This window comes from Juglans regia, chromosome 15, assembly GCF_001411555.2.
Source record: "Juglans regia cultivar Chandler chromosome 15, Walnut 2.0, whole genome shotgun sequence".
NCBI lineage: Eukaryota > Viridiplantae > Streptophyta > Magnoliopsida > Fagales > Juglandaceae > Juglans > Juglans regia.
This window is the reverse complement of record NC_049915.1, coordinates 2,705,502-2,719,679: the sequence shown is the minus strand read 5'-3', so window position 1 is coordinate 2,719,679 and position 14,178 is coordinate 2,705,502. Positions and strand designations below refer to the sequence as shown.

Below are 14,178 nucleotides of genomic sequence, written 5' to 3'. Positions count from 1 at the left end.
AATTATATTACATATCCCAAGTAAAAATGTACGGACATAACGCGGAAAAAAAGTTACTGCAATTGTCGTCAATGATATACGTAAAATCTTTTTTATAATTATTTAAATAATTATGTTTTTAATTAGGAACATTTTTATAAATTAATAACATAAAAATAATATCCCTTTATAAAATTATTCTCAATTTAAAATATTATTGTAAAAAGGATTAAGCTTATCATTACTCTTTTTGAAAACAATTCTTTTGAGAAGATCAAGGCAAGTTCCAAAATACTTGGGGGGTAAAGAATCAATAATGTGGTTTGGATCTTTCATCTTTCGCATTCTAATTTGGACAATATAGTCATTTTAATATATATCCAGTCTTAATTATGATAATGATCGCTACATAATGTTGGCCAGACGTCGATCTATAAATATCATCCACTTTGTAGCAAAATTCTCGTGGAAGGTTGAGAGTATCAAAAACCTCATTTACTTGGAGTTCGTACGTACTACACGCAGTACTCTCTCCGAAGCTAAGCTACTTCATCAATTTCCAACTGTGAAGGTTAGCAGTTTCGATAGTCCTCCTAATTATAATATTGGCTCAAAAATCATGATCAATAATATCACATATTGCGTATATGCATGAATATTGTATTTCGACATATATAGAAAATTAATTTATGTTTCAGAGATTTTAATTTTTCTGGTTTTTTTTAAGCAGTCATCATGCATATATTGTCTATATATCTATTCACCTAATTAAGCATCTCATGCATATATACATGATACGTAATATCATATTAATTCTTGTAATTAATTTTCAATATTCTTAGAAAAGATCAAGGAAAAATAATGGAAGAGGGTGATAGCTCATTATCTCAATCTCGTGCCTTTTATGCTCCTCTCCTTCGAGCTGCCCTAGAAGATGATTGGAAAGCTGCTAAAGCTTTTATCCAGAAAAATCCAAACTGCGACCTTGGAGCCCCCATAACAAAAGAGGAAGGTACAGCTCTTCACAATGCGGCAGCTGCAAAACGCACCCGTTTTGTAAAAGAACTCGTGAATATGATGACACCTGAACAATTAGAATTGAAAACCAAACCAGGCAACTACACGGCCCTTTATTTTGCCGCTCAATCAGAAATCATAACAATTGCAGAGGTGATGGTGAAAAAGAACAAAAATCTGCCATCTATATTCCCCAAGCACCACATCGATGCTTTACCACTTTACGCGGCAATAAAGACTGGAAATAGAGACATGGTGTCGTATTTATACTCTGTGACTCCTGTTCAAAACTTGGCTTCTCTGGATCACATTTATCTCATTCAGGCTACTATTTCCACCGATTTGTATGGTATGTCCTACACTTGTGATCATCAGTTTGAGACAATAATTAATTATGAACAATGCTATTGTAATATGACACGTTTTTATAAACAACTTAATTCATATATTAGCTAATTATTAAATGGTATTTACTTAAAATAGACTAAATAACAATGACAAATGTCTTGGTTTTTATGAACAGATACGGCACACAAAATTCTGGACATTCTAAAGCGGCCAACACCTGAAGAGAAGAAACATCTTTGGCTTGCATTGGAAATGTTGGCCAAGAAACCTTCGGAAATTGGCAGCAAAAGTCAGCCATCAGTATGGGAAAGACGCTTAAACTCCTGTTAGTTTATTTCCAACCCAAACTATTAATCTAAATATATGGATGTATATACGTACATACATATGTATGTATATATGTAAGTATGCGCGTGTATATTTATAACTGGACTGGAGGAATTTCTTCATTAATCAAGTATATAAATTTACTAAGTCATGTACGTGTCCGGCCTTAGAGAGGTGTCATAATTTGTTGTTCACGCATAGTTTATATTAGGTAGATCAAGGCCATGAATAACTCTATTCTTAGGTCTCTACACCACAATCTACATTGCATTATTTGAGAAAAATAATTCTAAAACTTAAATCTTACAATCAAATTATGTCATATGGATGGTGTGTGTGGTGTAGAGGCATAGCTTAGAATAGCATTTCTTGCCATATTAATTCTTAATTAACTACTTATAAATGTTTTTTTTTTATTTATAAATAACTACTTATAAATGTTAAATGTATAGATCTTTTTAGTGAATTAATCTTCTTCTTTTCAGCGCGATTTGCTGTTTAAGACTAGGCTAGTCATCATACTAACATGGCCAAATAACATGTCATCAAATTAGCTAATTAAATTTGAAGACGTTAATCTCAGAGACTCTTAAAATAAATTGTTAGTCACTAATTGCAATTAAATCAAGACCCATATATAAATATATATATTTTTTTCATATATATATATATTATATATATATATATATATTTATATATATTCTAGATGCTGCATGTTTATACTCGCATGTAAGATTCCATGAGCATATATAATTAATTCATGATCAGAAATTAATTAAGCTATATAGCTATAATAAGAAGCATATATATTGGAAAACAAAATGTATATGACGATGTTGATGAAGCAATGAAATAATGATCCATTCATATAAGAACCAATTATAATATATATCCTAAACGATATATATGATATTCTTTTGGCATATAGAATTAATATTTCTTTTTAACCAGACGATCTTAATTCTCTTAATCCTAAGTAGGCTTCAGAGGTCGGTTCTGCAACAAAGCTTTGATGCAAGCATCAGCCCATCACTTAGTTGGCCGCCTTTGGAAAGCGCTTGGAGACGACAAATATTTATCGTCAACTATGGTTCCCTATCATATGAAACTACTTGTTGAAGCTACGAAAGCAGGGAACATTGAATTTATAATTATACTTATACGCTCTTATCCCGATCTCATATGGCAACATGACCAAGAATATGGAAGTTTATTTCACGTTGCTGTTGAAAATCGACAAGTGCGTGTTTTTAATTTAATATATGAGATAGGTGTTTTGAAGGGTGATGTTGCGACCTATAAGGCCAAAGGGGGAAACAACATGCTGCACTTAGCTGGACAATTGCCTTCTTCAGATCGGCTGAATATCGTCACGGGAGAGGCACTTCAAATGCAACGAGAGTTATTGTGGTTTCAAGTACGTATGTGTGGGTGTTAAATATCATGTCAACTTCTTTTTTTCTCGTCGAACATGTATATATTGCATGGTCTCCCCTTTCTATATGTTTTAATTTACAAGTAATTGGTTATTGTAGGAGATAGAAAAGATTGTGCCGAAGTTATACGTGAACAAGCCGAATTCTTCAAAAACACCAGAAACACCTAGGGATATACTTAAGAGGACCCATGAAGAACTACGGATGAAGGGTGAAAAGTGGATGAAAAACACGGCAAACTCTTGCATGCTCGTGGCAGCACTGATTGCCACTGTGGTTTTTCCAGCTGCCTTCACAGTACCAGGTGGCAACAATCAAGAAACAGGCATTCCTATCTTTCTGGAAAGCAACTGGTTTACGTTATTTCTCGTATCAGATGTGGTAGCCATGTTCTTCTCTTCGTCTTCAATATTAGTTTTCTTGACAATACTCACGTCACACTACACCCAAAAGGATTTCCTCAAATCATTACCTCTTAGGTTGGCGTTGGGACTCGCTACGCTTTTCATTTCAATAGTAGGCATGCTGATAGCCTTCAGTGCAGCATGTTTTTTGGTCTTTAAAAGCAAAACAAGTGTTCCGATCCGAATAATTGTTGCGGCGCCCATTGTCCCAATTAGTTTGTTTGTTATCTTGCATTGTCGCCTTTGGTTTAATATATTTCGCTCCGCATTCTGTTCAAATTGGCTTTTCGGGTCAAAGAATAGGCTTTTCAATTCCAAGCCGCTTGCTACGGAAATGGAGAATGGCAACCAATCCGGAGGTAATGACAGAACCCAGGTTCTTGATCGGGTCTGAAAAAATTCGGTCCAATTGAACAGTCCTACTGAACTAGTCATGCAAGTTCTCAGTGTGAAATTTGACGACGAAATTATGATCAAGGCTTCAGTATGATCTTCATTAATTAGCTTGGAATATTGTTGGTTCTTTATAAAACCCACGAGTATTGGGCTGGTGATAATTATTATATGAAAGCTGCTACTTTTTATTAATTAAGACTCTCGAAACTCTCTTGTAACATAATTCTATGGTTTTTGTCGTTATATTCTGATGTTTGTCATATTATATATACATATAAAAATGTTGTTAAATATTATGAATTTTCTATGGTGTCATGATGATCATAAGCTTATAAATCGGTCATGGTCATATCGAAAGAAATCCGTCTGTATTACTGGCTGGAGCATCAGCCATCAATACTTGATCCCTTCACTTCACCAATCCCTGCCTAAGAAAATTTGCTGGTTACTGGAAAAGTTCTTCGACATAACGACAAAAAAAATTAAACTGCAGTTAAAGTTTCGAGTTTCAAAGGTAGATCAGCCAATCTTATAAATTCTCTTTAGTGAAAAAGACAATATGACAACAGTTTTTTTTCTTTTTTTTAAAAGAGCCAAGAATCACATGTTCACGAGTGACTCCGTCTCAATTTTATTAATAAATCTTCATTTATGGTGGAGGAAAACTATAATAATAGATCGATACCTGGGAATATAATAATTTCGAAACCAGGTATCAAAAGAGCCTAGATTTTGCTGACAAAAAAACAACAAGCCAAAAAGAAAACAAGCACAAAAATCCCACCTGGAAAAAAACGTTAGCACAACAACAAAAATAGAAAATAAAATCTTACCAAACCAACACGACGACCAAACTCCACATGAGGAATGACTCTAACAGCAACACAAAGATGGTAAACCCAATTTATCCAAGCAAATTAATCCTCGAAGGATCTTAGTCATATTCCCGATAATATTCCATTTAGCGTTAAGACCAGCCTATGAAACTTAGTTGGTTTACTACCGTATAATTATTTTAACTTAGAATAAAGCTAGAGTCACTGAGGATGGTACGGATGCAATTTTTTTTTTACTTAGTAATTAAAAAATTATATTTTAATGATATTTTAAAATTTTTTTAAATGTTTAAGAATATAAAAAATTAAATAAATAAAAATATCCAAATAATCTGGGAATCCATTCTCGAGCTAAACCCTAGTGAGTGTATGTAGCAGGAATCTTTAAATTATCCTATAAAGATGGAACCGGTACATTTACGTACGTACAGTACTTTCACGAAGCTGCAAACATAAATAAAAACTTGCATGAGTACTATACTAAAATTAAGGTTACTATAAAATTTAAGTTTGTGAGTTTAAATCTTAACTCTATATTATAATATTTTATTCAATTAAGTATGTAATATTATAATATTCTATTCAATTAAATATTCTACATATTGAACTCATTTATTGAAGGAAAATCTGACTCACTTTTTTTTTTTTTTTTTTAATAAGAGCCACATGCATAAACAAGTGGCAATAGAAAATAGAGATACACTACAACACAATTTATCTTTTGTGACAGAGGAAACTGTCACCAAAAATTATCAAAACGTCACAAAAGATATTTGGTGACGGTTTAAAACCATCACCACGACCGTCACCTAATGTGCACCACAAAAAACAATTGGTGACGGTTTACTGTTGAACCATCACTAAAAATATTTTTAGTGATGGTTGGAGGTGTTCCGTTTGGTTGAACGTTCGAACGTTTCCATTTTTTGTGACGGTTGAGAACTGTCACAGAAAGTAACATTCGGACGTCAAATTGAACGTTCGAATGGCAACCCGACCGATTGGCGTTCGAATTAGAAAAGTTGACGTTCGTTGATTATAGTTCGAATGAGAGAAGTTAACGTTCGAATGTAAACGATGGAGCGTTCGAATGCAAGTGGTATGTTCGGAGCTTTGTTCAAACGTTAATCGTTGAACCATTCAAACGTTTTGTTCGTTTGAGGGTCAGTACGTTCGAACGTAGATGCCTACGTTCGAATGTTACTATAAAATTTTATGTATTCACGTTCGAATGTTGGTTCGAATGGGAAGCAATGTTTGAACGTTTTTACTTTACATTCGAACGTACAGATCAGAAATACTAATTTCATAAAATTTAAAAGCATACAAATTGTATCATATTACATAACATCAATTAACAAATAACAATGTCTTATAAAATTTTAATATTAGATATTAAAACTACACACCATAACTGATAAAATTTATTTCTTTTTTTTTCCTTGCTCATCGTAATTTTGTTGCAACAACATAATACGCTCCATTCGCTCCATCATCTCCCGTTGTACTTGCTCTTGGACTTCACTGCGTATTCTTTCCTCCTGGTCTCTCCGTTGGTTCTGCAAACACGTCTCTAAATGAGACTATCTTTCTAAGAGAGACTCTAACTCTTGCGGTCTTGACCTCATATACTCATTCTCACGCCGTGCAATTTCTAAATGTTTGGTAAGATTATTAATTTGTGAAGTCGACGAGGTTGAGGAGGATGAACATCTACGCTTGATAGATCGTCCTAAACCTCTTGTCATACTAGACTGCGGCCCAAGCACTTGCGTGAATATGTCTATGTCACTAGGAGAGGATTCCCCAGGAGCCGACTGCATCTCCATCATTTCTTCGTGTAATTTGAAAGGTAATGATCGTTAATAAGTAATGTATTAAAAGAAATAGAAATAAAAAAAAAAATTATTCACATGTTACATAATTTATTTAACAAAATTAGCATTGCTTACATAATTATCTGCAGTCACAGGATCCATCCACTCACTATGCTCATTAGTGTGAGCAGTAGCATAGATATGAATGAGGAAAAAGTTTTCAGGATCATCACGTTTCTAACAAAACGACATTAGCAATTTTAAAAAGATAATGTTAATACTTAAATAAAAGAATATTAGAAAAATAAGTGAAACCAGAGATTTTTTAATTACCACTTTTTTAGCAAGACGGTGGAATGACCTTGAATCAGAATAATGGTGGACAGTCAGAGCGGATCTATTCTGTGCATTTGTATAACTCAAGTGCTACAAAACATATTAAGAATGTTAATTGTAATATGTATACATATAATATATAGAACGAATATGAATTTAAGTAATTAAAAGATATAAATGTAAAATACCTGACGATCTAAAGATGTGAAAAGATCACAACACTTTCTCCAATCATCTAACTGCATCTGCTGGAAAGGAGACTGCGCAGCCTCTTTCAACATCTCAAACTTCTTGAAGTGGTCATGATATCGTCCCTTGTGACGTCGGAATAGTGTAGTCATCAACTCATTCACAGTTCTCAAATTCTCGCTACGGCCAAAGTCAAGGTCGAATTCATCCTAACAAGTGAATCAGGTAAAAAATATGATATATTAATCTAGGTGAAAAAAATGTACTCTCAAAGTAAACTCACCAACACACGACGTCGAATGTGCTCCTTAATCTCATTCAGAAAATTTTTGGCATGAGCGCACACAAAATGGAGTATAAGCTCGAACTACTGTGCTAATATAGGAGGAAAGCATTGCTGCACTATCATCCACTCCTCCAGTGGAATTATCAGGAATGGTGATCTTGAGTTTTCCGTACCTTCTGTTTTTCTCAAGAGAGATGTCACGTGTATAGCCACGACCACGACGTACAGATGCATCAACTGCATGATAATAGATAGTATAATTATAGTTATATAGTTATTACGACAAAAGTATTAACTATATAATTAATTATCAATGACAATATTTTCTTACTAGTAGGTGTGGATTGACTGATGTTCTCTTGCTTGTGAACTTGATCTTTAGGAGCGGATTCCTCGAGTGGAGAGTCCTCAATGGGTTCGGGACTTGGACTTGGCGGAGGCACATTTCTTCATTGTCTTTTTGGCAGCATTCTTGAAAATAATTAATTATATCAAAGAAAATTAATTAAAAGAAATGTTGAAAATTCAAGATATTTTAAATGTCACTTATATGAATAAAATATTTAGTACTTTATGCTTTATCTTCAGACGTATTTTCCATACTTGTTTTAGAATCTCTCTCAATAACATCTTCATCATCATCATGCACCTCTTCTTCATCCTCCTTATCCACCTCCTGGCCAGATTCTGCTTCATCTTCATCTTCTGACTCTTCTTCTTCTTCCTCCTCACTTACTTGAATTGAATGATCATTTAATACGGACGGGTCGAAATGGACGGGTGGGACATCATCTCTACAAGAGGGGAGCAACTCGAGTGCACCGAGGTCAACAAACAAGTTAATACCCTCTTCATCTTCCTGGTATGCCTCTACAATCGAAGTGTCATCTTTATCTCCACTATGCTCGTAATCTGCACTCATTCCTACTTCATATATATTTTGAGGGATAAATTTTTGTACGACTCGCCAAGTTATCTCTCTACTATCTTCATCACCACTTTTCATTGGATCAATCAAGTAATAGACTTGGGTAGCTTGACAAGCCAATACGAATGGATCATCTTCGTACCATTTAGATGAAGTATTGACACTCGTAAAGTGATTATTCCTATGTATCGAAACACGACCACCGCCTAGATCCCACCAATCACATTTAAAGACATGTTGCAAACCCACCTAGATATTTCAATTCGAAAATCTCATGTATGATATCATAATAGTCAATATCATCTATTCCATGACTCCCCTCGACCAACACACCAGAATTTTGAGTCTTTCTATTACGTTCATGGTCCAGAGTATGGAATCTATAACTTTGAACAGTGCATGCAGTGTATCGAAGTGCTCTATTTGAGGGATCACGGGCCAATGCATACAATTCAGAAGAAATTGATCCGGAATCACGAGCACGTTGTTCCAAAATCTAACAATTGAAATAGTATATATTTATTATTTCATTATCCATAGTTAAAAGTATCAAAATATAACATATATATAATTTTAGTTCATACACGTTCTTCAAACCATCCGGGAAATTCTTCCTCGTGTCTTGCCTCTATGTTTTTTACGTCTTTCATCCTAAGTTTGTCAATGTGCTCACTGTTATAGATAAATGCAAAAGAAGTTTATTTTGAGCACAACGATTATAGTTAAACTTGAAGATTAGAATTATTCGAAGCCTGGAACGACATACCTGAGATAATCACCAATCTCTCAGCAATTATTTAGCACAAACCACCGAATTTTACCTAACTCTCCATCAATTAAATCGTAACCCGTTTGTGCACCCAAAGATCGTGCATTCTGCGAAAACGCTGATAGCTCACGACGAGGAGGAGCAGCAAGATCATCATTTCTCTCTTAACGATTAGATCGTGTCCCAACACCACGAAGATATAGAGAGCAAAATATTAACCATTCATCGTGTATATAGGCCTCTGCTATTGAACCCTCAGCTCTGGCTTTATTCTCAACAGTGCACTTCAATCGAGCCAAGTATCTTTCAACTGGATACATCCAACGGAATTGCACTGGTCCACCCAACATTACCTCTCGCGGTAAATCTATTGCTAAATGGACCAGGGCATTAAAAAATGATGGTGGAAAGATTTGCTCGAATTTACATAGTATAGTAGCAATGTCTTCTTTCAATTTTCACAACACATCTCGATTTACTACCCGAGCACACAAATCCTTAAAAAACATACAGAGTTCGGATATGGAAACACGTACATTAAATGTCAGCTTCCCACGAATTCTCACAGGTAATAACTTCTATAAAAATACGTGACAGTCTTGACTTTTCAATCCATTGATTTTTCAGTCAGCAGGACTCACGCATCTACCAATATTTGAAGCATAATCATCTGGCAATTTCACACCTTGCAACCAATTGCAAAAGTCCATCCTCTCCTCCCTCGTCATCGTAAAACATGCATGTGGCATGACCACCCTATTGCCTTCCACCCGTAAATGTAGATTATGTTTTATTCTCATTCTATCAAGATCTTTCCTCGTCTTGATCGTGTCCTTTGTCTTTTTGTTAATGCTCATTAATGTACCCAGTATATTATCACAAATAGTTTTCTCTATGTGCATTACATCCAAACTATGTCACAACATACAGGACAACCAATACGGCAAGTCAAAAAAAAATATTATGCTTTGTCCAATTCAATTCTATTGCGCCTCGTTTTCTGTTGTTCTTTCCTCGACCTTCGCCAAAATTGTTCGCTCTAATATGTACCAGTTGTTCCACTATCTCTTCCCTAGACAGCTCTTTTGGTGCAATTCTATCCTCTACTCTACCATTAAACTTAGTGCATTCTCTTCTCCATGCATGATTTTCTGGTAAATAACGTCGATGACTCATGAAACACAACTTCCGAGAATGTTTTAACCACTCACTAGCAGTTTCTTTATTACACGTCAGACACGCTAACTTCCCTTTTGTACTCCAGCCGAAAAGATTATCATATGCCGGAAAGTCATTTATGCTCCACATTATCGCAACATACATCTGAAAAGATGTCGACGTGGATACATCATAAGTTCTAACGTCTATTTCCCATAACTCTTTCAGCTCTTCAATCAACGGCTGCATGAATACGTCAATGTCATTCCCAGGTAATCTCGAGCCAGAGATAAGTAAAGTTAACAAAAAGTTGGGCGCCTTCATGCACCTCCATGGTGAAAGATTGTACAGAATCAACACTACGGGCCAAGTGCTATAACTTGTACTCATATTCCCAAAAGGGTTGAATCCATCGGTTGAGAGTCCCAGGCGCACGTTCCGAGCTTCTATCCCAAACTCTGGATATTGATTATCGAAAGACTGCCACGCAAGTGAGTTAGCAGGGTGCTTCATATATGCGTCGTCCTTAACCCTTTTCTCCTTGTGCCACCTCATATTATTATATGTTTTCTTACACATAAATAGTCTTTACAACGTAGGTCTCAAGGGAAAATTCCTTAACACCTTAACCAGTACGTTTTTCTTATCCTTCCACCTTGACTCTCCACATACAGGACATGCTTGTTTTTCTTCGTTCTCCTTCCAGAACAAAACACAATCATTCTTGCATGTATGTATGGACTTGTACTCAAATCATAATTCGTTTCTCAACTGTTTCGCTTCATAAAAGTTCTTGGGCAATGCAGACCCTTTGGGAAGCACCTCGTTAAATAAATCTAATACCATGTTTATTGTTTTCGTCGACATCCCACACAATGACTTAATGTGAAGCAACCGCACAATAAACGACATTTTGGAATGTTTTGTACAGCCTGGATAAAACTCGCGCTTTCATCTTCCCACATTGAAGCGAAATTTTCACAATCAGTCCCTCCACCACTTGAGGCATTGTCATCAACCTCATCCATAAACATCCCCACTCTAATATCACCCAACATCTCCTCCATCTCATCCTGCTCATAATCATCATCCATGTGCTGCATATTATAATTTGAATAATAATCATATTCTAACTAAATTAGTATGAATATATTATATATACTTATTAAAGGTTAAATATTAAGTCTCATATTAAATGTATATTAAATGTTTTTAATCTTTACTTAAATATGACCAGATAAACATATTCAATAATTCATCAAAAACAATAACAAACACCATATTTCTACACATAACAATAACAAACATCACAATATTTTAAATCCATATCACAATAACAACAATATTCCCACAAAAATATTTCTACACATATTAATTCATCAATAAATACCATAAACTCACAAACACTACAAATAATAATCACAATATTTCAAGAATAATCATAAAATTACAACAACATGTATAAACATATTCCTCAAAAGATAACTAGCACTCACAAATTCTTCAAAGCCAAAAAATATTATATAAAATTTTCACTTAAATCCAAAACTTAAACACAATACATTTCGAACCATGTAAACATATTCAAACAAAATTCACAAACAATAATTACAATATTTCAAATCCATATCACAACATATTCACAATATTTCCACAACAATATTGTGGGCTAGTAATAAGAGTTTGTGATTATAATGTTTTTTCCATTAGTTTATAATGGATCATATATATATATATATAATATATTATATATTATATTATAATATATAATATAATATTAGATATATACCATACTATATATATAGTACAGTATATATATAATATACTATAGAATACATTATATATATTAATACACAGTACGTATAGATACTATAATATACTATATAGATTATAATATACTATATAGTATGCTATATGTTATAGTATACATTATAATATATAACATATATTAATAATATAATATATTATAGTCAATATTTTGAAAAATAAATTGATAAACGTTCGAACGTACTAAGATTTACGTTCAAATGTTTCGTGTATATAAGCCCAAAACAGAACGGTGAAGCGTCATTTTCACCGTTACTAACTTCATTCCTATTTGCACGCCGCCACTCCTCCATCGCCGCCGTCAAACTCCGCCACAACCATCACTAAAAGGTAGACATTTATCTTTTAATCAAATAACATGTATTTTATTTGAGATTTGGGTTTGGTTTTGTTTAAAACGGGCCAAATGGTGGCCGAATGTTTAACTTCATTTTCCGGCCACCATGACTTGCCATTGGCCAAATAGTTATCGTAGAAAAGTTTCTTAAAGTGTATACTTAATTTCTACGGTAGCATTTCGGCATTTAGAATCTTGTAGATTGATTTTGGAGATTTCAATAATGGCTGAGTCGACTCAGCCATTCTGTGTCATAACGTTCGAACATACGACGTTTCAATTACATAGCCTTTAAGGCTTCTACATTCGAACGTGTATTGTTTTACATTCGAGCGTTATTTTTACGTAAAATTTACGTTCGGACGTTTACTTATAATGTCCAAACGTACTACTTTTTAAATTTATTTATGTCTTAACGTTCAGATGTGAATCCTTTACATTCGAACGTATAACATAATCATCCAAACGTACGTTATTTAAATTTATTTACTGCTTACGTTCGAACATGTTATACGTTCGCACGTATGTGTTTTACGTGCGAATCTAAAGGATATACGTCCGAACGTTTTATCTAAATGTTCGAATGTTTATTTTACTATGTTCCAACGTTAATGCAGAGCAACTTAAAATTAACTCAAGAAATGCATCAATGTAAATAATTTTTTTTCCTTTTCTACTTTCAAGATATGGCTCATCCTCTGCATACTAGGAAATGAGGGAGGGAATGAGCCACTCAAAACACTGCTCGTATCGGGGCTCGTACTGTTATGGTAGCGAGAGGTCCTGATTAATGAGTTCAACGAACTCATATGGGAGCAGACGAACCTAAATGATGCTTTCCTTAATATAGGCTGGGGAAATATCTGCACATTGAGGGGGAATGTATAGCCCTCAATGGTTCATAAGGTCTATATGGGGATGTGTGACATGCCTCAGAACACATTCTCTCACACTGTGACTGTACACAGTATTTCCATTTAGATTTCGCCAGATATCATTGCCGAGCACATCGACATTCGTCGAGGAGTTGAGACATGTCTACAAAAAAAGTAAGAATTGCCGACATTTATATTATCGGCGGTTGTTTATGCGCCAGTAAAAATATATTATTGTCGGCACTTATTATTTATGCCGGTAAATTAGTTGTTTCCTGACGTTTGTATTATTACGCCGGTAATAATATATAGCTTTGACGCCGTTAAAAAAATGCCGAAAAGTGATCAAATTTACGCTGGTAAATTATTGAGTTTTCCGGCGTTTATATTGTTATGCCGAAAATAATATATAACTTTTCGACGTTTTGTTAAACGCCGACAATTGATCAATTTTACGGCAGTAAATTATTGAGTTTTCCGGCGTCTATATTGTTACGCAAAACATAATATATAGCTTTCTCAGCATTTAATAAAACTTTGACAATTGATCAATTTTACGCCGATAAATTATTGAGTTTTCTAGCGTTTATATTATTTAAAAAATGCTTACAATTGATCAATTTTATGCCGTAAATTAGTAGTGTTCCAGCATTTATATTGTTATATCGATAATAATATATAGCTTTGGCAGCATTTAAAAAAAGGTTGATAATTGATCAAGGGACTTGGATAATAATTTTTCTTTATAAATCACTAATTTCATTCAAAGAATGAGTCATAAACCAAACTAGTAAATGACATCTTACTAAGATTCACAACTTAGAAAAAGGGTAGTAAAACTAATGTATAATCCACCACTTCACCTAACACCTGAATTTAAAACTTTTAGAATCCATTCCAATTCCAACTTAGC

At 34.2% G+C, this 14,178-nt stretch overlaps 1 protein-coding gene across 2 annotated transcripts; it reads left to right on the top strand.

The window, feature by feature from the left end:
* The first annotated feature begins 461 nt into the window (after positions 1–461).
* On the top strand, positions 462–4,150 carry LOC108985120. Of its 2 annotated transcripts, none has more exons than XM_018957295.2 (5): positions 462–550; positions 827–1,345; positions 1,520–1,669; positions 2,652–3,088; positions 3,207–4,150. In XM_018957295.2, exons 2-5 carry the CDS (start codon positions 841–843, stop codon positions 3,903–3,905), a joined length of 1,791 nt encoding a protein of 596 aa, XP_018812840.1. In that variant the 5' UTR covers positions 462–550; positions 827–840; the 3' UTR covers positions 3,906–4,150. The 2 variants fall into 2 exon arrangements, with proteins under 2 accessions (XP_018812840.1, XP_018812838.1); XM_018957293.2 differs by having other exon boundaries at positions 822–1,345.
* The last annotated feature ends 10,028 nt before the right edge of the window (positions 4,151–14,178 follow it).